We start from the raw sequence: 26,128 nt of genomic DNA on the forward strand, positions 1-26,128 counted from the left end.
TGTGTCCAAGAACTGGGAGAGGACACCAGGGACAATAGAATCTGTCAGAACTAGGGGACAAAACAAGTTCTGATGGAGTCACTGACTGTAGAGGCCAAGAGACATGGTAAGCACTTTTGTAACATGTCAGAGTGTCAGAAGACCTTAGTCTTGCCTCTCAGTGACTGTCTCACCCTGTTCCCTAATTATTTTTCTTACAGTTCTTCAAGGGAAGTTCATAGGTCCCATGGGCCCCTCAGCTCTCGAGTGTCTTGAAAGGCACCTGCTTCTGGAATGTGGGATGTGTGCGACTTCTCTTCTTGGTGTAGGCTGGCAAGAGTTGCAGCCCAGTGGCTGGAAAGGAGCCGCAGACATCAGAAGTATCCATGCTGATGAACAGGGCTTGAGTGTGGTTTTTGTTTTGCTCAGAATTTCTGGCTGACTCCCTTCCAGGTGTGACCTTGTCCAGCTACTTGGGACGGGGAGTGTTCAGGAAGGGTGGTTTTTCTAGAGGACTTCAGCGGGCAGTTAATCTAAAAGATAGGCTTCAAAAGGCAGCTAATCCCAGAGGTGGCAGGGAAGGAGGGGAGCTGGAGGAGACATTTCTGAAAACCGGGTCTTGGGAGGGGCAGATTTTTCTGTATTTTCAGAAGAGACCAGGAGTCTCTTGACATCTTGCCTCACTGAGGAACCCTGTCAGGGTCACAGATGTCAATGTAGGGCTGGGAGCTGGAGCTGGGGCTCTGTCCACAAAGAACTTCTGTCCCAGCAGTCAAATTAGAGGAAGATTTGCTGCAGAGATTGGACGTCCTTTAGTGACAGTCCAGAGGCAGTAGGGCTGTGGGACTGCTTCCCTGTAGCCTCCCTTTTGGACACCAAAAACTCCACTCTACTCCCTCAGAAGTCTCACCCAGTTCTTGGGGGTTGTCTTAGTTAGGGTTTTACTGCTGTGAACAGACACGTGACCAAGGCAAGTCTTATAAAAACAACATTTAATTGGGGATGGCTTACAGGTTCAGAGGTTCAGTCCATTATCATCAAGGTGGGAGCATGGCAGTATCCAGGCAGGCATGGTGCAGGCAGAGCTGAGAGATCTACATCTTCATCCAAAGACTGACCTCCTGGCAACTAGGGTGAGGATCTTAAGCACACACCCACACCTACTCCAACCAGGTCACACCTATTCCAACAAGGCCACACCTCCAAATGGTGCCACTCACTGGCCCAAGAATATATAAACCATCACAGGGGTCATCCTAGGACTCTATAGGGATTTGATTTGGGGAGTCTGTCTGTGTGTGTGTGTGTGTGTGTGTGTGTGTGTATGTGTGTGGTGTGTTGCTGGGAACTGAAACCAGAGCATCACAGCGGAAGCTAAGGAAGCCCTCTTAAGACTGAGCAAGTTCTCAGTCCCCTCCCTCCTCACCTCTCTATATTACATTTTATTCTATGTGTATGGGTGCTTTGCCTGCATGTATGTCAGCACACCGCATGTGTGCCTGGTGCCTAGGAAGGCCAGTAGAGGGCATCAGGTCCCTTGGCACTGGAGTTACAGATGATTATGAGCCACCATGTAGGTGCTAGGAACCAAACCCTGCATGACCGACCAAGGCCTCTTAAACACCGAGCCATCTCGCCAGCCCCTCCGTTCCCTTCTTTTGAAGGAATCTCTTTCCCTAGCTGAGCTCTCAGGGCAGGAGTTGGTAAAGTGCCTTTTCCCCTGCTGAGTGGCTGGGCTGAGTGATAAGAATTTATTATTTGTGTGACCCTCAGAGAATGCAGAGAGTCCCTTTGATGAGACCTGCTTCTAGATGTGAAGGCCTGTGAGCCAAATTCCCCAGAGAGTCCTACCACCCACAGCCCCTCCTGTCCTCTTCCCCTGAGTCTTTTTCCTAGGCACACAGTTCAAGCTGGGGTGGGAGGGATGGAGGAGTGGATTTTATGATGGGCTGCCAAGGAGAGACAGCTTCTGCGCTGTGCTTTTTGGGAACATTTGTTCCCTGTCAAACTTCTATTATTTGGGGATGGAGGTGTCCTGGGGCTCCCTCTTTCCCCCAAGCCCCTGAAATGAACATCAGGAATATATGAGGAGTCAGACACGCCAATGTCGGTAGTGAGCTATCAGAGATCAAAATTTGAACTGCAGCCAGGCGTGGTGGCACACGCCTTTAATCCCAACACTTGGGAGGCAGAGGCAGGCAGATTTCTGAGTTCAAGGCCAGCCTGGTCTACAGAGTGAGTTCCAGGACAGCCAGGGCTACACAGAGAAACCCTGTCTCGAAAAAACCAAAACAAACAAACAAACAAACAAAAAAAACCAACAACAACAAAAAACCTGCAGGTCTGGAGGCCTGGCTGCCAGACTGCCACTAACTGCTGGTGATCTTGGTAAGTGGTCTTCGGTTGCCTTTCATTTTAAGAAGGTCGGGCTGGAGCAGGGTCTCGGGAATGTTTTCACCGTGAGTGAGAAGAAATGGTAAAGGTGATAAGTTATTCTCCACCGGTGAAATGAGCCCATTCAAGGCAAATAAAGACTATAAAGGCAGGTATACTGGGAAGCAAGAGGAGCAAGGCCAGAGAGTCGCCATGGGGAGGGAGACAAGGAGGGAAAGAGTACATTGGGAGGGAGAAAATGCAGAGGAGGTGGGACCAAAAATGTCTGGATTATATAGGGGTGACTTTGTGGGGAAGGGGAAGCCCAGCCCCTTGGCTGGAAAGTTCTGGGTGTGCCATCCTCGCCCCAGGGCTGGAAGGGACTGAGGTTTTCCCGAAGAACCTGGAAACCAGGTGGACTTTGGTATGTTAAATATACACCTGCTGGGTCTAAAACCTAACAAAAGAAAAAAGGAAAGCAAACTATGGGTGTAAGGAGATAGCAGTGATTAGCCTTACTGAAGCTTTCCTTAAACAAATCTGTAGGGTCCTGGAATTTCACAAGATCCACATCTTTAGTGCCAAGCAGATTCCAGTTCCAGAAAGAATGAAATTCCTGTATAAGAAAATATCTATTTAAGAAGCGCCTCTCTAAGAATGAGCAAGAAGATGGGAAAGAAATGTCTGACCAAGTCTTTGTGCCATTAGAAAAGGCTCCTAACACTCACATAGGAGACTTGCTCTCCAACCTCACAATTTGACTTTAAATCTGTGTCTGAAGAGGGTGACGTGTGTATGTGCAAGAAGAAACTTTATACTTATATTTTTTTACACTTTTTCCTGCTCGCTCACTGTAGCGCTGTCTTCAGAAAGTCTTGAGGAGGGTGTCAGATCTCATTACAGATGATTGTCAGCCACTATGTGGTTGCTGGGATTTGAACTCAGGACCTCTGGAAGAGCAGTCGGTGCTCTTAACCGCTGAGCCATCTCTCCAGCCCAGCTTTGTGGTGGAGTCAATTTTCTTCTTCCTTTGCATGGGTTCCAGGGCTTGAACTCAGATTACCAGGTTTGTATGGTAAATTTACCCACTGAACCAGCCGTTGCTCAACCTGCAGGTCACGACCATCAGAAAACACATATTTCCCATTGTCTTAGGAATCTCCCAACCATAAATTCATTTTCTTATTCTTTTTTTTTCTTTTTGGTTTTTCGAGACAGGCTTTCTCTGTGTAGCCCTGGCTGTCTTGGAACTCACTCTGTAGACCAGGCTGGCTTCAAACTGAGAAATCTGCCTGCCTCTGCCTCCCAAGTGCTGGGATTAAAGGCGTGCGCCACCACGCCCGGTTTATAAATTCATTTTCATTGCTACTTCATAGCTGTCTTTTGCTACTGAGTGGTGGCTCGGTTCCCAAGACTACCAGAACTACATTTTCTGGTGGTCTAGCCCCACAGGTTGAGAGCCGCTGCTTCTGAGCCATCTGATCAAATCCAACTTCTACCTTTGACCCAGAAATAAATTCATCTCCGAGCTGTAGATGTCGTGTTTGTCTTTGTCAACGGTGTCATTCTATCCACCAGTGTCACAATGGGTCACCGATGCCAGCACGAACACTTCTTTCTGCGCGTGTCTGTGTCTTACTTTTCTACTTCTGTAAAAACACATCATGGGGCACGCCTTTAATCCCAGCACTCGGGAGGCAGGCGGATCTCTGAGTTCGAGGCCAGCCTGGTCTACAGAGTGAGTTCCAGGACAGCCAGGGCTACACAGAGAAACCCTGTCTCGAAAAACCAAAAAAAAAAAAAAAAAAGATCATGGCCAAGACAACTTATAAACGGAAGTATTTAGTTTGACAGCTTATGCTTTCAGAAGGTTAGAGTCATTTGTTTTCCCAATCCCCCATCTCTTGTATGGGTTTATAACTTGGCTGTCCCGCCTTTCAGAGCAACAGAGGAGGGAGAGAGAGGTCCTGATGGTCCAGGGTTGGCATCCCTCATACCCATGCTGACTTACCTCTTCCCACCTTCTGTCAACCTCAGGAGCCACAGGATTTCCTGGACTGTGTGTGAAATAAAGAATTCCGAAGGTGGGGGTAAATTTGGAGGAATGGGAAAGGGGGAGACTGGCAGGAGGGGGGAGAAGGGAATTGTGTTGGGATGTACTACATGAAAGAAGAATACATTTTTAAAAAGGAAAAACAAAAGAATGAAGGGATTTAGGGCCTGGGTGGCCTCGCTAGAGGCAGAGCCTTAGATGGGGATTCTTGTGAACCTGAATTATTGGGGTGGGGGTGGGGGACAGACAAGACAGTGAGGAAAGTGACACAAACTGTAATCTCAGCCAGGCGTGGTGAGGTCCAACTGCAATCCCAACACTCTGGGACTGACTGAGACTGGCGCAGTAGGACCTCCATATCAGGGTCAGCCTGGGCTGCAGCATAACACTGTCTCAGAACTTCAAAACCGACCCACAACATCTCGTTCTCAGCTGTAGATCACAGAGGCGCTTGAGACTACAAAGTTAGTCTTGCTTCGCGGCCGGGGCTGGGGTAGTGGCCGGTGGACTTGTCTCAGCCCGAAGGTGAGAGCCTGTGTCCTCCTGAGAAGAAATTGAGAATCCGCGTTACACCTCCACAATTAGTCTCTGGAATTGCATGATGAGTCTGATTTCCACATCAGACTGGATCTGTGGCTTCGAGGTGGCCCTGCCCTAATATAAGGGTGTCACTCAGGTGTACCACACAACATAGAAATCACCACGGACTCGACTGACTCACAGACCTGGAGTCTCCCTGAGAACAACTCACCAACTCCGTAAGCAGAATTTATGCAAGGGCGACCTCTACCGTCCTAAAGAGAAACTGCAGTTGCCCGCTTCCATGCAGAGGAACAGGAAAACACATTATCTATCTGCCAGGCATTCTACATGAATTAGTCTTTCCTATTTCTTTCTTTCTTTTTGGTTTTTTCGAGACAGGGTTTCTCTGTGTAGCCCTGGCTACCCTGGAACTCACCCTAGGCTACTCTCTCATATTTCAAATGTCTTTACCTATAAGGTGGCACACCCTCCCCAACCCCGCCATAGCTCAGCAACAGGAGGCTCAGAGAAATGAATTAATTCCCTAAATTCTCGCAGGGAAAGAGCTATCTTTGGGAATCACTTCACGTCTGAGGCCCAAGATTCAAGCCCTCTGTTGTTCAGTGTTCTCAAGAGCAGAAGAAGCATTGCCTCATGGGAGTGTTAGGCGTGTGTCCCCCCCCCCCCCACACACACACACACTTCAGACTTGCTGAGTCAGAAATAGCCTAGAGAGCCCAGGTGGCTTTTTACTTATGACTTATTTGCATATTTCAGTGCAAGAAAGAGTCCCAAATCCAACAGGCCTTGGGAATGGATACTCAGGCGTGCATCTTCCTGAGACAAAACAGAAAGAAACGTGGCCTACTTTTTCCATTTCTTCCTTTTTTCTTTTGTCTGTCCCATCCCATGGTTGTCCCTCATCCCATCCCCCACCCCCACTCCGGTCCTGTTTCGCGTCAGTCCCAGCCTGCGACGTGTCTCCCTCCCCTGTCCCTCCCACTCCGGGTCAGTGCCTCTATGGATGCAGGATATCTCCAGCCCTCAGGCATTGTCCCAACGACTCACCTTTGTCCAGCCAGTTATGCAAATGAGGTCAGTTGACTTCGTTCCTTTTAGATAAAAAAGCCCTGGGAAGTGAAGACCTTGACCCGGCCCCCAGCCAGCAGGAGCCGACCCCTTGATGTGGATTGGCTGGGAGAAGATGGGAGGGTTCTGAGGTCCTACGTGCACGCCTGAATGGGGGCTGAGAGCTGCGGGCTTGCTCTGGAGGGTCAGAGGTCATCGAGCTGGCCGAGAGTGCACTCGGGTTCCTTGTTGACTTATACAAGATAAGGATGCTGTCTGGCTCCACTGACCTGCCCTGTGTAACCCTGGCTAACTATTTAACTTCTCTTGCTGAGCCCTGGCTCCTTCAGAGCTGTGTACACAAATGTAGTTGATGCACACTAAAGTTTTAGCAAAATGTGAGAATCCAACGGATGCTGAGCAGCTGGCTGCTCTGGGTCAGGCACCAGGCTGATGTCTGATCCATGGGAAGACACTGCCCCACTGAGATAGTTTATGGTCTCATGGGAAGACCCTGATGAAGATGGAAGCCAATTCTAGTGTGAGGCATTGGGTGGGTGAGTAGGATTAGCAGGCCTGAGTGTTAGCATTCTACCTTCTCTGTTCAAGGGGGAGAAAACTCATTCTTTAGAACATGCCCTGAGGGCAAGAGGGAGTGGAGACCCCAAGCTCTTCTGCCTCACTAGCTTCCTCTCTGGAGACTGAGGAGCAGCAAAGGGAGAAACAGGGCATCTAGACTAATCCTTAAGGAGAGCAACGGATGGCTCTACAGTGTCCCAGCTTCACTGCGGCTGTTCCCCCACACCCAGGCATGGCTTACCTACACACGTGTTAGTTTTTATTCATTTACTTACTATATATACAGTGTTCTGTCTGCATGTGTGCCTATAGGCCAGAAGAGGGTATCAGGTTATGAGCTATCGTGTGGTTGTTGGGGATCAAACTCAGGACCTCTGGAAGAATGGATAGTGCTCTTAATCTCTGAGCCATATCTCCCAGCCCATTTGTTAGTTCTTTAAGCTGTAGTTCTCTTACTTTAGGACCTCCATGTATACAGTGCTCACTGCTTAGAAAGTTCTCCCCACCTCTCTCTATTTAGCGAATTTCTATTCAAGGGTTGGGGGCTAGACCACCTTCTCAAGGAAGCCCTCCTGGACTCCTTAGGCAGATCCTACGGCTTCTGCTCTAATTTGAAGCCAGAATGTACCCCTACCCTCAAAGACCCTTTGGTTAAAAATTTCTGCTCCATCCTGTGGTGCTAAAGATAGAACCTTTAAGACATGAAGTGGAAGTTTGGTCATAGGGTCTCGGGTCCCTTGAGAGGCTTATCAGACCTCTGGACTTTTTGTGTTTGTCAGGCAGTTACTCTATGTACTAAAACCGGAAATCTCTCTGCCCCAGGTACCTGAGTGTTAGGCTTACACACACACACACACACACACACACACACACACACACACACACACAGAGTGTAGCTGTCTTCAGACACACCAGAAGAGGACATCGGATCCCATTACAGATGGTTGTGAGCCACCATGTAGTTGCTGGGAATTGAACTCAGGACCTCTGGAAGAGCAGTCACTGCTCTTAACTGCTGAGCCATCTCTCTAGCCCTGCCACAATCTTCCGGTCTTTTTATTTTCTTCTTAGTCACATGTGCCTGCCATGACCTATTCCGCCATCCCAGATCCAAAGCAACAAGCAAGGCCAAGTCCTCCAAAACTGTGAGTCAAGATAAACTGTCTCTCTTGCTAAGTTCATGATCTTGGCCATTTTGTTCCAGAGACACAGTGACTCCACTTTCCCTTCTTGGGACTTTCAATGACTTTCAAGTAGACTTGGGTGACTACTTAGCATCTGTCTGCCCGCCCAGCTACCCTGGGATAAATCTAATCTGCCTGTCATTTTCTTGGCATGTTGAGGTCAGTGCCTGACTCTGTATCCTGCCAAGCAGGGTCTATCCTGCCTCTTATAGACCCAGTGGATGCTGAGGAACTTGATGGTCACTCCAAGATTATGGTCCTGGCTCAGCATCAGAGGCTGCTGCAGATGGAAAGATGCAGGAGCCAGAGAGAAAGAGCGAGTGCTTGAGTTAGGACAGAAACAGTCAGTGTGTAAAGATTCAGGAGAGGGAACAGAAAAAGAGCGTCCAGAGCCTCCTGAAGACTCCTGCTCTGGTGAGAGAGCCCACTGGTGCCATTCCTGGTTGTGGATAGTCAGAGTATCACCTACACATTTATGGCCTAGACTCTGTCCAAAGCAGAAGATAAAGGAGACACAGTTTAGCAGTGTAAGTCCCTTTATTAATCATCCTCACGTCTCCAAGTGTGCTTGAGTAGAAAAGAACCAGCAAGAAACTGGATACAGAGGGCAAAGGGGACGGAGGAAGGGGGTCCTGAGGACAAGCTGAAGCCTGGTTCTAGCCAACTGTCCCAGCTAGCACGTCTCTAAGCCATGCCCAGCTCTGTGATTGGTCACTGTGAAAGGCAGCACTTGGAGGCTTATGGGGGTTGGGGGGCTAGGGGAAAACAGTGTAGCGGGACCAGAAGTACCAGGGATGGATGGGAGAACAACAATTCAGCAAGTCTGGATGCTAAGCCTCCTGCCTCAACAGGACTGACCTGTGTTGGGGGCAGGGGGTAGTCTGCTGGGAAGGGTCCCTTTCACTCCTAGGATAAGTGTTTTAGACAGAATAGATTTATAAAGACCAATTCTGTACTTGGGACTTACAAAAGTGAGCAGGGGTAGGTTCGAAGCTAAGGCAGTCAAGAGAGAAGTGTCTATGCTGACCTCACCTGGGGTGGGTATGATTCAGCAGGATTCCCAGGCATGGAGGCCAGGCTTGACAGACGTGTGGAGCCAGGCAAGCTGGTGTGACAGGGTCTGGCGCCACACCCCCCCCCCCCCCCACCAAATAACAAAACCCACAAATGAAGAAAGAGAAGAGATAGGGTTGGGGGAGAGGGATGGCCATGTGGGGATGGGTAAAGATGGAAACAGGAAGGGAAACATCCAGGGTCCCCAGTCTAACTCCTTCTGGGTTCTGGGGCTGGGTTTAGCGGGAGAAGAGAGAGGACAGGCTTGGAGGAGTGAGGCAGAACTTCACCCGGACCTTGAGCATCCCTGCCTGGAAGGATGGTCTAAAAGATCCTACCCTAAACCTCTGAAAAGACGGGCTTATCTGGAATCTGAAAAAGACAACAGACCCTCTGCCCATGCATAAAGAGCTAACGGAGGAGTGCTCAGAGCACCGTGGCATGGCAGCCCCTAGCTCCGAAGCCAGGCTGGCTTTGTAAACATTAGACTTGGTGATGTCCGGGAACACAGCAGAAGCAAACCCAACATGGACCACTTTGTTTGGACAAAGTCACAGTAGGGAGCCCAAAGACTTGCGAAGCTACCAGAGACTCATAGGGGACCAAGAGGGGAATTTGGACATTTATATGATGTCAGCAGCTCCTTTGGAAGTTGCCAGGTCCCAGGAGAAGTTGTCACTGGCTTCTGAGAGACATGGGCAGGCACAAAACCCCGAGGTACTGAGCACAGTCCTGCCACGCTCCGCGGAGGACGCCAGCCCTCTGCAGATGCATTTTTTTGTTGTTGTTCTTTTTCCAGAGGGAAGTCAGAATAGACTCTCTCTTCTGAGACCCACTGACCCTCTCCATCCTCAAGTCCCAAAGGCTTGAAGTGGAGATCCGAGCAAAGGGGAAGAAGCTCCTGTGATATGGGACCTCCATCCATGAGAACGTGGGGTCAGGATGCAAGGCAGCTGGGCGGGAGCCGTCCACAGATCTGCGGCTGATTGTCTCATGACTGTCCATGGGGAAAGGAGTCCACATGTCATCTCACTGGCTGGAATGGGACGTGGGACTTGGGCAGCTCCACAGCTCTGAGCGATGCTCGGTCCTCATGTTTCTGGGGAAGCAGAGTTCAGGCCAAGAGATCCACAAAAATGGCATTGGCTGTGGTCTGGCCGAAGATGAAGGCTCCCAATGTGACCAGAAGGACTCCGTAACTGACCAGTGCCCACCAGCTGTAGGGCAGAGGACAAGAGAATGCTTCAGTCATTTTTTTCCCCTAATTCTTCAGGCTCATATCTGTAGCAGCCAAGATAATCAGTCATCTTACTTCTGGAGGCAAGGCGAGCCAGGCTTCCCAAGGACTTTCCCGTACAAAGGCCTGTGACCCTACTTCACTGTTAAGGGGACCAAGACCTAGAGGGGCTAATGCTGAAGACGGACCACCACAGTGGAAGGCAAGTCTCCCTGTGGGAAGATGCTCAGGAAAAAGCAGGTGACAGGGAATGAGATGCTTCATTTAAAAGAACAGAAAACAGGGGCAGGGAGAGAGAGAGAAAGAGAGAGGGGGAGGGGGAGGGAGAGGGAGAGAGGGAGGGGGAGGGGGAGGGAGAGAGGGGGGAGGGACAGCGGGAGGGGGAGGGGAAGGGAGAAGGAGGGGGAGAGAGAGAGAATTTAAAATAATAAATATAAAAAAGAAATAGAAGGCAGACAGCTGCAACAATGTGCTAAAAAGAAAAAAAGAAACAAAAAAACCTTCCAGGAACTTATCACTGGCATTGAGATGAAGGGTAATTTTTCTTTTCTTTTTCTTTTTTTTTTTTTTTTTTGAGACAGGGTTTCTCTGTGTAGCCTTGGCTGTCCTGGAACTCACTTTGTAGACCAGGCTGGCCTCAAACTCAGAAATCCGCCTGCCTCTGCCTCCCAAGTGCTGGGATTAAAGGCGTGTGCCACCACTCACTACTGCCCATCGAGAAACATATCTTAAGAAAATAAAAATTAAGCCGGGATGTGGTGGCGCACACCTTTAATCCCAGTACTTGGGAGGCAGAGGCAGGTGGATTTCTGAGTTCAAGACCAGCCTGGTCTACAGAGTGAGTTCCAGGACAGCCAGGGCTACAGAGAGAAACCCTGTTTCGAAAAAACGAAAAAAAGAGATATGTTTCTCTCTCTCTCCTCTTCCTCTATCTCTCTCCCCTTTCTGTCATGGTAGGGATTGAACCCAGGGTCTTGTATGTTGTAGGCAAGCACTAGCCCATTGAACTACATTCCCAGCTCTGGAATAATTTTTCTTAAAATATGAACCCACCCCCTTTCCCTCAACTATTATTCAGGGAAACATACATATATAGAAGCAATGTGCTTTTCCCTCATCCGATGACTTATATGTGGTAAATGTTTAAGCCAAGGTCTCCCTCTGAAGTCCAGGCTGGCTTTAAACTCCCGGCAACCTTCCTACCTCAAACAACAAAATCACACGCAAACCCCTATGTCTGTCTACACTGCATAGCTCTGTGTAGTCAAGATACATACAAGCACAAAACCAGTTTAGATTACAGCCCACAGGGAAAACAGAGATGTCTTAGGAGAAGGGTAAGCGGAGAGGGGCTGTAAGAGAAGAAACTCACCCCAACGTTTTGTTTGAGAAAAGGTTTCACTATATAGCCTAGGCTAGCTTGAACTCATGTAGCTCAGGCTGGCCTCGTACTCTACAAGTATTCTCGTCTCAGGCTTCCAAGTACCGAGATTAGGGATATGCCCAATTAGGGGCGTGGGACTCCCACTTTTTCTTCTAAAGCCTTTCACTACTACATGAATTATATAAGTAATTCAGGTTACCCATTGCATAAATGTACATTAAACCCCCATAATTTGGGGAAGCAATACTAGGGTATTGAACCCAGGTCTTCACACATGACAAGCACAGGGTTTGCTATTAAATTATACTTCCAAGTACCAAAACCTTCCTATTTGTGTGTGTGTGTGTGTGCGCGCACGCGCCTGTGTGAGTGTTACATGCACTGTATAGGTGCATGTGTGGAGGCCAGAAGAATACAGAAGATCTCTTGAAGCTGGAGTTACAGGAGTTTGCAGGATGCCTGGTTTGTTACATGGGTGCTGGATCTGAACCCTGGTCTTTAGGATTGAACAGCAAGCATTTGTAAGCATTGAGCCATCCTCCAGTTCCCTCCCTCCCTCTCCCTCTTGTTTTTTTTTTTAAGATTTATTTATTTATTATATTTATATAAGTACACTGTAGCTGTCTTCAGACATACCAGAAGAGGGCATCAGATCTCATTACAGGTGGTTGTGAGCCACCATATGGTTGCTGGGATTTGAACTGAGGACCTTCAGAAGAGCAGTCAGTGCCCTTATCGGCTGAGCCATCTCACCAGCCCCCTCCCTCTCTTTTTGAGATCGTGTGTGTGTGTGTATGTGTCTTGCTGTGTATCTCTGGCTGGCTTGGTTCTCACTATGTAATGCGATGGCTCACTGCCATTGTCAATTTGATTGGATTTGGAATTGCCAAGGGTGGGTCTGTAAGATCATTTCCAGAGAGGTTTAATAGAGGAGGGGAGCCCCACCTTAAATAGGGCCCAAACAATTCCATGGGCTGAGGTCCCAGACTGACTAAGAAGAAATGATGGAGAAGGTAGGCTGAGAGTCCCTGTCACTACTTTGCTTCCTACCCAAGGACACATGTCCAAACTCCTCACACACTCCTGCCACTGGGACCAGCTGTGTCCTCAAACCATGAGTTGAGGACTCTTTTCCTTTTAAGCTGTTTCTTACAAAAAGTCACTGGCACAGCATCAGGGACTCCAAACCCCTAGCAACCTCACCTTAGCCTCTGAGTGTGGAGGCAACAACGTGTGCCAGTTCCCAGGAATCCCCGAAATTTCAAATGTTCAGGTCTCTATGTTAAGGCCCCTCTTTACCTCCCTGAAAGGCTGTTGGGCTCTCTGGCCCTGCTTTACCTGGCAGGTTTGACCTCCTCCATCTCTGATAGTTTGGCTTGAATGAGGCACAGCCCTAGAAAGAAAGACGGAATCCTGAGTATGGAAGAGGCAGGGATTCCCTCCCACAGCCCAGCCTCCCCAGCCAAGAGGCGGTGGTGGTGATGGAGAAAGGACTGTTTACCGGTGAGTCTGAAATCCAGGTCCCCAGCCTCAAGCTACGCCCAGCTAGACACCTGCCCTCTGCTCTCCCATGATAGGCCAGCGGCTAACAAGCACCGCTTGGGATATATTCAGGACTCAGAGCTAAGGGGCACAATGAATAGGGAATCAGGAATGGCTCATGCCATCTTGCCTACTCCAGAGCAGGCATGGCTCCCTTGCTCCATGTCCAGTGGGATGGGCTTTGAGGAGGCCCCGATACAGAAACAAACTGGGACCAGCAGAACTCATAGCCACGCAGACAGGGCAGGTTTCTGGGGATCTGCAGCTGACCTACGTCGGCTTGGGTCTCTTGACTCCAACCTTAAGGTGCCACGGCCAGGCTTCCTTCCCTCTGGACTGGAATAAGGTAGTCAGATCCTGAGAGTCAACAGTGTACACACTTGAATGAAGGGTTCAAATAGAGACCCTGGACCTGGGCCTATAGGGCTTCAAATGGATTGTCCATAGTTGAGCTTCTTAGCCGCTGGCCTAAATTCTCTAGCTCAGTGGCTCTCAACCTTCCTAATGCCGTGACCCTTTAAAATACAGATCCTTACATTGTGGTGACCGCCAATAAAAAAATCTTCATTGTTCCTTCATAACTGTAGTTTTGCTACTGTTATGAATCACAATGTAAATATCTGACCTGATGCAGGATATCTGATAGGTGACCCCTATGAAACGGCCATTCAACTCCAGGGTTGAGGCCCGCTGCTCTGACCTCACATCTCATCAGTAAAACAGAGATCACACCTTCTCTCTAGGAGTCAGCGCTGAGATGGCAGCACTGTAGCTGAGCCCATGTCAGTGAGCAACAGAGACTACTGCTCATCTTACTGGCAGGTTTTGAGTCCGTGGCTGAGCTATGTAGATCCTGCTGTGTGGTGGTGGGGGTGGGGGTGGTGGCGGCACCCGGGGTGTGTACCTGGGAAGATGAAGATGAAGCAGGCTGCCAGGCCTCCGATGACCGAGATGACCTTGCCAATGTCAGGGATAAAGAGCGCCAGTAGCAAGGTCAGCAGGAACCACACCAGCGTCTGCAGGACCCGGCGCCGGCGCTCCCGGCCCACATCCTCCTCCACGGGCATCCCCTTGTAGCGCAGCCACAGGCCTTCCACCACAGCCCTGCTCACATGAGGAGGGGCTCAGGGTGCTTTGTGCAGTGCACGGGGAGGAGCTCCTCAATGGGCAGAGTGTGGTCCCTGAGCCTGGGTCCTCATGTGTGACCAGCACTGTCCTTGGTGGCTATGGGCTGCAGGTAAGTTTATGAAAGGCTTGGCCTCTTCAAGTGAATATGGATACCAACCACTATGCCCTTTATAAAAGGAATCGTTTGGAGTATTCAAAGGGCTGGCTGGGTTCACATAAAAGCTCATTAAAGGATCTGGACTGGAGACCCTCACAGGGCTTACAGAATGTTCTGGAAACAACAGATCTGGCACGAGTATGGGGGAAGGGCATCCTGGACACATTCTTTTCTGTGGGCTTCAGTTTTCCCTGCTACAAAACAGGTTCCATACAAGGCCATGTATCGTGCTGGCTCCCAGGGGGCTCTGGAGAGGGTGGGGAAGGGGCTCACCGCCCACAGAAGTGCAAGATTGGATAGGAGGTGAGCACACTCAGGATGATGAAGGCTCGGGCAACGGCCACAGCCACGTCCTCTGAGGGGTAGGACCGGAGCACGTCGGGGTCCACAGCAGCTCCAAAGGTTAGGAAGCCACAGATGCCTGTAGGCAAAGACCAGGGACGGGGTGAGGGCGGGCAATCGCAGGAGGGTAAGTGGTGGACCGCAGCCTACTCCTGCTAGGAGCAATGTCATTCAGAAAGAATGCTGTAGCAGCCTGGGAGATGAGGCCTGGGCCTCAGAAAGAAAAGTCTGCCTTCGTAGATGTCCTTTGATGGTGGGCCCACCAGCCCCCACATTTCTCTGCACATGCCTTCTAACTTCTATACTAACCATTCCATCTGCTCAAACAGCCCCGTTGCTGCCTCGGGTCTCAGTTCAGTTGTCCCCTCCTCAGAGAATGTGGACTTGCCCATGCAGTCAGCCCCACCCCAGATACCTGCTTACCACCCTGTTCTAGTCCCCAATCACCTCTCTCTAAATTGCCCATCACCCCGGTCAGAACATGGGACCCCTGACAGAAGGGACTCTTGTGCTTCTTGCTGGTGCTTCAGATGCTGACACAGCACTCTCCGGGTAGCTCCTGTCCTCGTCCCATACCACAGGAGGGTGGGAACTCCCGGTCCATCTCTGACCTCTTGCCCAAATCCACGCAGCAGCCAGAGGTTTCTTTGCCTGGTCATTTCCCATCCAAGAAATGCATCCTCTTGGGCTGGGGAGATGGCTCAGCGGTTAAAAGCACTGACTGCTCTTCCAGAGGTCCTGAGTTCAATTCCCAGCAACCACATGGTGGCTCACAACTATCTGTAATGGCATCTGATGCCCTCTTCTGGTGTGTCTGAAAACAGCCAGGGTGTACTTATATACATGAAATAAATAAATCAATAAATCATTAAAAAAAAAAGGAAGAAAAAGAAATGTATCCTCCCAGACTCCTGGCAGCATCTACTGTCTTCCCCTTGGCTGCCCAGCCTCATAAGCACCAGTTTCTTACACCCCAGCTACAGACCTCCTCCCACATCTGCTCAGAAGCCCTGCACTTACAGTCAGTCTCTCCTTGGAATGCTCCTCCCCACCCAGCCCTTTACCATCTGTCTTATCCCTCGTGGGCCTCCTCAGGCACCCCATACTCAGAGAGAAGCCTTCTGGGAATGCCGCCCCTATTCAGTCCCGTTCCCTACTTCCTGGTTTCAGTGTCATGATGACACCTGCCCCCACCTAAAATTCCATGTTTTCATTATTACTTATACATAACTGTTTCTCCAAGACTGTCATCCCACCAGGGCTGGGGCCAGTTCCATGTGTCCCTGCAGCAACCCTACAATGGGAACACCTTCTGATAATCACTCAGCATCAGTTTAGGACCAATGAGCAGATGGAACACGCTCATCCTGATGCCTTGGGCAGCTCAACTCGAGTCAATACTCAAGTGTTCACTGAGTTAAGAGTACAGAGCTTCTCTAGGAAAGCTGGTCTAGAAACCTTGGAGACTCAAGAGGTGGGAGCATCCGAGCCTGGCCCCTGGAGGGGAACACTCACCTGTGCCCATGTAGACAGCCAGAGCTATGACCATGGCAGCCGTCACCACTCCGCCCCAGGTCTTTACTTCGGGCTGCCGCATGCTGTTGAAGACGGGTACACTACTCACATGACACTGTCCGGAGGAAGGGTATGGTCACAGTGGGGAAGTGGCCTCATCCCCAGGTCTCAAAGAGAGGAAGCTTGGGGGCAAAGGTCCCAGGGATAAGGGGCAAGCCAGGTGTCCTTGGTTCATCCATTTCCCCAGGGATCCAACCATCCTGTCTATAATCAGGGTCCCTTCCCAGTGCTGGGGGGTTTGTGGGTCTGAGCTAATGGGACAGCAGGGACCCTGGTGGTGGCACCTGAAATCCAAAGCAGATGGTGGGCATGGCGTTGAACACAGCCATCCAGGACGCTGGTCTGTGGGCAAACACAGTGTGAACCTGTGAATCCTACGGAGCCATCAACCGTCCCCACCGCCCCCACTCTTCACTCACTCACCAACTCTCAACAACCAGCATTCTACACACTGATCACACATGGGCAGAGGACGTGTCTATCCTAAAACTCAGGAGACAGGCTCTGAGAGGCCATCCTAGGACCAGAGGCCAGACTTCCTGGCTCCTGAACTGGGACATTGCTTTTCTCAGATGTTTCTTTAAAATTAATAGACAGACAGACAGACAGACAGACAGACACTGGAAAGCTAGGCGTGGTGGTGTGTATCTGCACTTGGGAGGTAGAGGCAGGCGGATCAGGAGCTCAAGGCCAGGCTACATAGTGAGTTTAAGCCTAGTTTGGGCTACGTGGTACCCAGTCTGAGTAATTGAAAAAACATGTACATTTTCCCTCATAGTCTCCCCATGGTGGGACTTTGCATGGCACAGTGGCATCTGCTAGATGTTGGTGGTAGAGACTCCTCCTGGCGGCCCAGACTGTTATTCTTTCATTCAGGTAAAAACAAACAAACATACAAACAAACATAATCTCCACCCCCAAACCAGAACAGACCCTTTCATCTCCTTCCTACAACTGGTGAGTTAGTATAAATGTGCTAATGAGCCTAGGAAAGGACACGAGTGTGATACCGAGATGCCAGACCTTTACAGCTTCTATCCCATGTATTTCCCAGGGACTCTCACCTACCTAGTCAAGATGTCCCCCGGGCGCATCTCTTTATCTGGCCAGATGTATTTGATGATTATAATGGCGGTGACGTACCAGGTGCCCACGACGCTCAGGAAGCTGCCAAGAAGTAGACACTGAGTCCTAGTCCCCAGCGCCAGCCCCGCCTTATCCAGTTCCATCTCCAGAAGTGCCACCCTTGTTCTAGGCACCAAGCTCCATCAAATAATGATTCAGGAGAGATAAGTGTCAGAGAGATCTGCCACGGGAAGGAGGGAGCTTGCCAGCATCTCAGCCAGGGGCACATGCACTGACTCAAGAGACCACATCCACGGACGGGGCTCCAAAGCACAGCTATAAGCTAGCTCAGCCTGAGCAGCCAGATGTGGCAAGGGATCATAGCTGGCCATCCCATGGGCCTGGGCTCTGAGAACTGAGAGACTCTAGGGCCAAGGGGGAGAGTGCGGATACTAGGATACTAACATTAAGGAAACTCTGCAGATGGTCAAGTGTGAAACATCCCGACCCCCAGAGATTTTCAGGTACGGAGCTATGAAGCTCCAGGGAAGACCCCCTCCCCCCGCCCCCCACCAAGCCCACAATATCAAGATCACCAGCTCCCAGCTTCCAGGGAAACCAATGCCCAGGCCAGCATCTGCTGTGACACTGCCAGCCATCCCCAATGCCTTCTCTGACAAGGACATTTAGGTCACAACCTTTCAACAGTACAAAGGGCCGCTATCTTCCCTGATAGACACAGAAAAGCAAAGTCCCGGCCGAGGTTCCTGCCAGCTCTGGTTTGCCCTGGCTTGCCTATTCTTGCTCCCCAAGCAAGATGCTATGGAGGAGACGGGTTCCCCACCAGAAATGGCTCTCCGGTTGCCTTTGATCAGAGTCTCTGTCTGGCCCAGGCTGGGTTGGGACCTCCGAACCTGGCATATTTCTGGAAGCCAATCTCCTTGGGGATGGACAGGGGCAGGATGAAGAGGAAGGCGGTAAGACTGATGGTGAACTTGCGGTCTGTGTACCAGGGGCTGCCGCTGGCCCCATCCGGCTCCTTCGACATCACAGCTATAACTGCATGGGGAAGGAGGGAATGTCAAGCCACGCCATTCAGGGTGTGGTCCTTCCATGTCAACAGGTCCTAAGAAGCAGGACTTGCAGAGAGGGCAGATCTAGTTTGTATCACTCTTCCTCTCTACCCCAGGACCCTCAGGAAAAGGGAAAAAAGAGGAGGTGGGCACTGGGGTTCGGGGAGTGGCTCACTCTTGTCCTGCTGGTCCCCAATAATGATGAGGAAGGCGATGCAGGTTCCGAAGGTATAGACCGCAATGGCTACCTCACACAGCACACCTGTCAGCTTGCCACACACGGCCCACACCACCTCCTGGTAGGTCCTCTCATTGCTGGCTTGAGAGCAGTAGGCCAGAATGACCAGCCCACTGATGATAAAAACCAGCATGCCCTGCGGGAAGAACAAGGGAGAGGGTGTGGGAAAGGCATGGTAAACTCCTTGCTGGCATTTTTTTTCTTTTTTTTTATGATTTTATGTGTGAGTGTTTTGCCTGCAAGCGTAATCGTATACCGCATGCATGCAGTACCAGTGGAAGCCAGAATAAGGTGTCAGATCCCCTCGCAGTTGGAGTTAGAGACGTTTGCTGAGCCCCGTTTTTTAAAGATTTATTTATTTATTATATGTGTGTACACTGTAGCTGTCTTCAGACACTCCAGAAGAGGGCATCAGATTTTTGTTACGGATGGTTGTGAGCCACCATGTGGTTGCCGGGATTTGAACTCAGGATCTTTGGAAGAGTAGTCAGTGCTCTTAACCGCTAAACCATCTCTCCAGCACCTTGCTGGCATTTCTTACACCAATGTCCAAAGCAGGTTCAAAATTGGGTCTTATCTCCCAGGACAATTTCAACAGATTACGAGATGTTGCCAAGTTGAAATTTTCTTTAAAAATGAATTTCAGGTGCTAGAGAAATGGTTCAATGATTAAGAGCACTGGTTGCTCTTTTAGAGGACCTGGGGTCAATATCCAGCATCTACACTGGGGCTCAACAAATGTCTCTAACTCTAACTGCGAGGGGATCTGACACCTTATTCTGGCTTCCACTGGTACTGCATGCATGCGGTATATGATTACACTTGCAGGCAAAACACTCACACATAAAATCATATTTTTTTAAGATTTATTTATTTATTTTATGTATAGGAGTACACTGTCTTCAGACACACCAGAAGAGGGCGTCAGATCCCATTACAGATGGTTGTGAGCCACCATGTAGTTGCTGGGGATTGAACTCAGGACCTCTGGAAGAGCCGTCAGTGATCTTAACTGCTGAGCCATCTCTCCAGCCCCTTAAAATAATTTTTAAAAAAACAACAAAAACGAAGTATAAAAAATGAGTTTCATTAAAATTTTTAAACAAACAAGGTGTTGGAGAGATGGCTCAGCAGTTAAGAGCACTGACCTCTTCCAGAGGTCCTGAGTTCAAATCCCAGCAACCACATGGTGGCTCACAACCAGCTGTAATGAGATCTGATGCCCTCTTCTGGTGTGTCTGAAGACAGCTACAATGTACTGTTCACATATAAAATAAATCTTTAAAAAGCAAACAATTAGGGGGGACCTCAAACAGCTTCAAACTCAGTTTCAAAAACAATTTATAATTCTTTGCTTTCTTTCTCTTTTCTTTTCTCTTTCTCTTTCTTTCTTTCTTTCTTTTTTTTTTTTGGTTTTTTTGAGACAGTGTTTCTCTGTGTAGCTCTGGCTGTCCTGGAACTCACTCTGTAGACCAGGCTGGCCTAGAACTCAGAAATCCCCCTGCCTCTGCCTCCCCAGTGCTGGGATTAAAGGTGTGTGCCACCACGCCCAGCGTCTTTCTTTTTTCTGTTTTCTTATTTTGTTTTGTTGTTGTCTATTGAGATAAAATCTCACTTTGTAGCCCAAGCTGGAAAATAATATGCTGGCCTTGGAATCATGAGGGTTCTGCCTCAACCTCTTGAGTTCTGAGATTCCTCCCCCCCACCATTTTATTATTTTTCCATTGTATTTTGAAGCCCATACAAATATTCTTTTTACTTCATTAATAAACATTTCAATAATTCTAAAACACGATTATTTAGACAAAAACCACAAAAATCAGCATAACAACACCTAAAAACTTAAATATGCAGGGACTAGGGTTGGGACTCAGTCGGTAGAGTGCTTGCCTAGCGTGCATGAAGTCCCAGGTCTGACCCTCAGTACTTCGTTAAAACCAAGCGTGGTGGCACTTATCTGTAATCCCAGCACCTGGGATGTAGAAGCAGGCAGATCTAACGTTAAAAGTCATCCATGGCTACACAGGAAGTTCTGGGATAGACTGATAAAGTCATTTATAGGGGAGGGAAGGATGACGACATATGTCCCTTATGGCTCATCTCTGATTCAAAGCCTCCCCTGCAAATCAGAGGCCCGGAGTTGCCTGCCTACCTCCGATGCCAGCGCACGCGCGCACTCACTCACCATCTGCAGGGCGATGCCAGCTGCCACGCCCCCAGCGGTGCTGAAGGCTGCTGGGAAGTTGAGCAGACCCGCACCGAGGCAGGCATTGACGACGATGAAGACGGCTCCAAGCGTCGAAGTGGTGCCGCTGTCTGGATCTCCAGGAGACGCCTCCCCCTCACTCTTAGGTACCACATCCACACAGGGACTTTGGAGCAAACGGGCCCGCTCCCCAGCATCAGTGCTGGAAGCCCACTCGCTGTAGTCACTGTTGATGCTGACCTGGGCCATGGCCCAAGACTACTCTTCTTCTGAAAGCTGCGGGCTCTGCCTCACGACCACATTCCTGGGGTAGCTGGGAGGATGCCCGCTCCTTCAGGGCTTCTAATCTCGGGGAACTCTTGTCAACCTAGGCAAGACAAAGGCAGATATGTTTATCCTGAAACAGTGACTCGGGGGGCACAAAAAGGTGAAGCAACTTTCCCAAGACCACAAGTCAAGGATACTAGTACCAGGCCCTCATCAAGTGCACAGCAGGAGCGCCACTTGCTAAGATGCCGGGCTATCACAGCACTGAGGTCACAGTGTGGGCAGCAGACAGACACACGTCAGCTGCACATCCAACTGGTTTCATTATTATAGGCCAGAGAGATAAATAAGACCCAAACATAAAAGAGTTTGAGATGCTGGGGATATGACTCAGCATTAGGGCACTTGTCTACCGACGCCCAGCACTGCAAGGAGAATAAAGGACACGGAAGAAAGGGGTACTAAAATCCTAGCACCTGGAGAGACCCCAGGGGACAGATGTGTCACAGGCAAGTCTTAGATCGTCTGATCTTCTGGCAGTCTTGTGATCAGAAGGTTCAGCGAATTCAAAGCACGGAGCCAGCATGGTCTATGGGCAAGCCCCAACACGGTCTGGACCTAGATCACCAGACTCCCCAGGTTGTCTGGACAACACACAGTCCCCACCGGGGCTGCTGCCAAGACCTATGGATGTTTCCATGCGCTTTAGACCAGCATGCTTCCCTGCAACCCAGACGTCAAACTGCGGGCCTTCTTTCAAAGCCTTTCAAAATTCAGATTAACGTCGCCGCCAGGCAGTGGTGGCGCATGCCTTTAACCCCAGCACTTAGGAGGCAGAGGCAGGCAGATTTCTGAGTTTGAGATCAGCCTGGTCTACAGAGTGAATCCCAGGATAGCCAGGGCTATACAGAAAAACCCTGTCTCAAAAATCTAAAAAAAAAAAAAAAAGAAAGAAAAAAAAAAGAAAAAAAATTCAGATCAACTCTCTTTTTTCCCTTGTGGCAATTCCTGTCACAGTAGTCCTCAGGAAAACTTGTTTTAATTTCTAATTTTTTTTTTTAAAGACAGGGTCTCTCTATGCAGTCCTGGCTGTCCATGAACTCACAGTGACCCTTCTGCCTTTGCCTGAATTCTGAGATTAAAGGACTGTGCCACCAAGCCCAGCAGGAAAATAATTTTTAAAATTACATTGATTTGTTTTATGTCTGCGTGTGGGATTAGTTCTCTTCTTTCATTAAGTGGGTCCAGGGGATTGCCTTAGGTCATACAGCTTAACAGCACACACTTTTACACTGGGCCAGGAAATTAATTCTTTTTCTGTCTTCAGACACACCAGAAGAGGGCGTCAAATCTCATTGTGGATGGTTGTGAGTTACCATGTGGTTGTGGGATTTGAATTCAGGACCTCAAGAAAAAGAAAAAAACAAACAAACAAACCAAAAACCAAAAAAAAAAAAAAAAAAAAAAGAAATATGATGAACTCAGGACCTCTGGAAGAGCAGTCAGTGCTCTTAACCGCTGAGCCATCTCACCACCCCCAGGAAATGAATTCTTAATTGTGTTTGGAATATTCCCAGCCCCAAGTCCCAGCTTGTCCCCCATTTCCTGGGCCACTCACTGAGTCCTTTTGGAGGCATTACGGGGCTTGGCCCTACTCAGTCCCATTTCCTCCCGTCATTTGTTTGGGTGCTAGCCCTGTGCTGGTTCTAGGCTTGCTTTTGCCAAGTGTTTGTTACTATGAGCCACAATTGAGTAGACAGGACTGCTGCTATAACCAAAGATACAGATGCCCAGGCCCTGTGCACGCCAGGCCCTGTTGGCCATGCAGAAGTCACCAGTGGCTGGGATTCAAAACCAGGCTGGCTGAGATGGCTTAGCAGGTCAAGGTGCCTGTCACCAAGCCTGATGACCAGGTTTGACTCCTGGCACCCACATGGTGGAAGGAGAGAAACAATTGCCACAAGTTTCCTCTGACCCACACACAGATTTACACACAGACATACACTGACTGACTGACAGACATACACACTGAATGAATGTATAAGTGAATAGAAACCAAATAACATTTCTAGAACATTCTTTTTTTTTTAAGATTTATTTTATTATTATATCTAAGTACACTGTAGCTGTCTTCAGACACACCAGAAGAGGGCATCAGGTCTCATTATGGGTGGTTGTGAGCCACCATGTGGTTGCTGGGATTTGAACTCATAACCTTTGGAAGAGCAGTCAGTGCTCTTACCTGCTGAGCCATTTCTCCAGCCCCTAGAACATTCTTATATGGCCTAGAACATTCATCTGTTTGCCTCTGCCTCCTTCCTGGGCTGGCTGGACTTAGAGAGAGGGCTTCTCATTCGAATGTTTTCACTATCGGGTTATACACAACCTAACTTCAGGCTTTCCTTTTGCCTTGAAAACCAGGAGGCTCACTCTTCTGAAAACCAATCCTCAGTGTTCTCACTGCAGTGCAGAGTCTGAACCTCCGAGAGGAATAACGTTTCTTAAACAGACACAGCTAAGCCCACACTTAAGAGCAACCCTAAGGAAGCTCATGCCTGTAATCTCAGTGTTTGGGAGGCTGAGGCAGGAGGACTGGTGTGATTTCAAGGTCAGCTTGGACCACATAGCTAGTTCTGGGCTATATAGTATAATTCTGTCTCAAAAAACCAACCAAACATGCACACACACACACCTGAGTTGGGAGGGGCTATGCTCTCGTCTTAGACTCAGCCAAAAGCTAGCCTGTCCACTTCCTACCTGCGTGACCTTGGGTAAGTCACTTTAGCCCCCCCCCTCGCCCCCCAAGCGTTTTCATGGTGTAAGCTTTCTTGTGAAGAGTATGCTGATATTAGTAAGCATTACCTGGGTGGGCCTGGTGCAGCCTGTGCTTAACATAGATGAGGCTTGGGAGATGGTCCCTAACAACCTCTACTTTGGGGCTGGTAAGATGGCTGAATGGGTAAAAGTACTTGCAATCAAGATTAATGACTTGAGTTCGATCCCTGGGACCCATTCAGTGGACAGAAAGAATGGGCAGGTTGGTCTCTGACCTCCATATAGGAACTATGGAATGTTCATTCATTCACATTCTTATTTTCTGTAGTTTAAAAAAAAAATCGCTGTGCGGTGGTGGTACATGCCTTTAATCCCAGCACGTGGGAGGCAGAGGCAGGCAGATTTCTGAGTTCGAGGCCAGCCTGGTCTACAAAGTGAATTCCAGGACAGCCAGGACGACACACAGAGAAACCCTGTCTCGAAAAACCAAAATAAAAATAAATAAATAAATAAATAAGTCCCGGGCTGGAGAGACAGCTCAGCGTTTAAGAGCACTGACTGCTCTTCCAGAGGTCCTGAGTTCAATTCCCAGCAAACACATGGTGGCTCACAACCATCTGTAATGGGATCTGATGCCCTCTTCTGCTGTGTCTGAAGAGAGCGAAAGTGTATTCATATACATAAAATAAATAAACCTTTTTTGTTGTTGTTGTTTTAAAATCCCATTTCCTCCCCACAAAGGCAGTGATTCAGCCACAACCACTCTCCAACCCTCCTGATAAGGTCAGCCCACCGCAATGGAGGAGGTCTAGAACAGTACATAGGCCCCTGAGGATGCTTCCCAGATGTGCCTTCTAATGATGGACAAAGCTGGGAACATCAACCCAGGAAAGAAGAGAGAAGTGCAAGTGCTCTGGGACATCTGCCATCCAGCAATTAAGGGACACAGTCCCAGTGCTGGGGCCCTCTGCTGGGGCCAGAATCAGAAACACCAGTCTGGCCACAGACTTCTTCCTCTTATGACGCAATCTCCCTTCCCAGCCAGCAACTCAGCAAAATCTCAGTGGTGAGTAGTAAAGGCAGTCTGGGGACTCCCCTGGTCCAGGCATTGCTCCAGAGAGGTCTAAGGCCATCCCTTCCACATTGCTCACACCGCAGAAAAACATACTTCAAGGTCCCGTGACCCTAAGTCTCTCTAGGAAGCAGGTTTCCTTTTGGCACCCCTACCCAGTCCTCGGCCATTTGCCCAGCCTCTCCTGCAACCACACAAAAGCTCAGGACGAGCAACCCCATCCCTTGGACCACTCTCACTGCTCTAAGAGCTTTTACCTCGGCCCCAATCATTTAGCCCAACTTACCTGCTAATCTAGAAGAGGGCTGTTTCCTCTGCCTAAAGGTATGGGGTCAGAGCCCCCTCACCTCCCCTTTTGGCCTCAAGTTCTTCTCAAGGCTTTATCTAAAAATCTGCAGTCAGAAGAGAGAAGAGTTTGACCTTTTGCAGCTGGCTACCAGGGCAGGGGGTGGGAGATTACACTGAGTGGTTCTGAATAACCTATAGCAAGGAGTGGAGTGCCAGTTCAAATAGGGAAAAGGTACACGAAGGAAAGAGGTTACATTAAAGTCACGGTGAGCAGTTGGCGGGGCCAGAGCTATAAGCACGATGCACATTATTTATTAGGTCGGAGATGGAACAGATCTCACATGGTTCCCAGACCAGCCCGGGACCAGCACTGAAACACGAGGTTTGGATTGCATTAGGAGGTGGGACAGCGAGCACCTGACCAGGGTGGGTTGGGATGAGCCCCAAGCCTGGCGAAAAAGCGGTGGGTTGCGTTTTTAACTCCAAAGCTAACTCGATCCTGGCCTAGGACTGAGTGGAGAGCCGTCAGGCTAAGGTGTGGCTGGACTGGTGCAGCAGAAAGCAACAGGCAAAGACGGCTGTGGAGCCCTACAGGGATCTGGTCTCAGCAGTGATGGGGAACTCTGAAGACCCAAGAACCCTACAACCCCACCTTGCACCTCCCGTACCTCCTTTCACATACCTTGTAGGCGTTGTTCCGGAGCCGACTCAAGTAACACGTGAGCCTGAATCACATGACCGTCCAGCTAGCACAGGCCGCAGGAAACTCTGGGAGTTGTAGTTTTTAAGTCAGTGTCACCATCGGACCACACCAGCTTCTCAACCCAACAATAGTTCTGAGCCAGCCTAGCTTTCTGCCAACCCGTTTATCCAGTTATTTTTAGACTTGGTCCCTTGGCCAAATTAAACACTGTTCCTTCCTCCTGGAAAGAGCGTTAAGAGGTTTGGCATCTTTGTCCTCAGGAGCC

General features: G+C 49.4%; 1 protein-coding gene and 1 long non-coding RNA gene across 9 annotated transcripts; both read right to left on the reverse strand.

The window, feature by feature from the left end:
- Nucleotides 1-3,659: 3,659 nt before the first annotated feature.
- Nucleotides 3,660-6,822, reverse strand: Gm31805. The gene is made up of 3 exons (XR_387949.4): nucleotides 5,996-6,822; nucleotides 4,364-4,948; nucleotides 3,660-4,001 (listed from the first exon to the last, which is right to left on the reverse strand). It is a non-coding gene; the product is annotated as a predicted gene, 31805 (long non-coding RNA).
- Nucleotides 6,823-8,276: 1,454 nt separating this feature from the next.
- Slc38a7 (solute carrier family 38, member 7) lies at nucleotides 8,277-25,934 on the reverse strand. Of its 8 annotated transcripts, none has more exons than XM_006530876.3 (12): nucleotides 25,843-25,934; nucleotides 25,159-25,264; nucleotides 20,738-21,125; nucleotides 18,490-18,688; nucleotides 18,156-18,300; nucleotides 17,245-17,343; nucleotides 16,461-16,518; nucleotides 16,117-16,231; nucleotides 14,533-14,680; nucleotides 13,879-14,078; nucleotides 12,771-12,825; nucleotides 8,277-10,028 (listed from the first exon to the last, which is right to left on the reverse strand). In XM_006530876.3, the coding sequence occupies exons 3-12, from the start codon at nucleotides 21,005-21,007 to the stop codon at nucleotides 9,926-9,928; spliced, it is 1,392 nt and encodes a 463-aa protein (XP_006530939.1). In that variant the 5' UTR covers nucleotides 21,008-21,125; nucleotides 25,159-25,264; nucleotides 25,843-25,934; the 3' UTR covers nucleotides 8,277-9,925. The 8 variants fall into 8 exon arrangements, with proteins under 8 accessions (XP_006530939.1, XP_006530940.1, NP_766346.1 ...); NM_172758.4 differs by having other exon boundaries at nucleotides 8,280-10,028; nucleotides 25,829-25,848; XM_011248357.2 differs by having other exon boundaries at nucleotides 8,715-10,028; nucleotides 18,086-18,300.
- Between the last annotated feature and the right edge of the window lie 194 nt (nucleotides 25,935-26,128).

Source organism: Mus musculus, chromosome 8 (assembly GCF_000001635.26).
Source record: "Mus musculus strain C57BL/6J chromosome 8, GRCm38.p6 C57BL/6J".
NCBI lineage: Eukaryota > Metazoa > Chordata > Mammalia > Rodentia > Muridae > Mus > Mus musculus.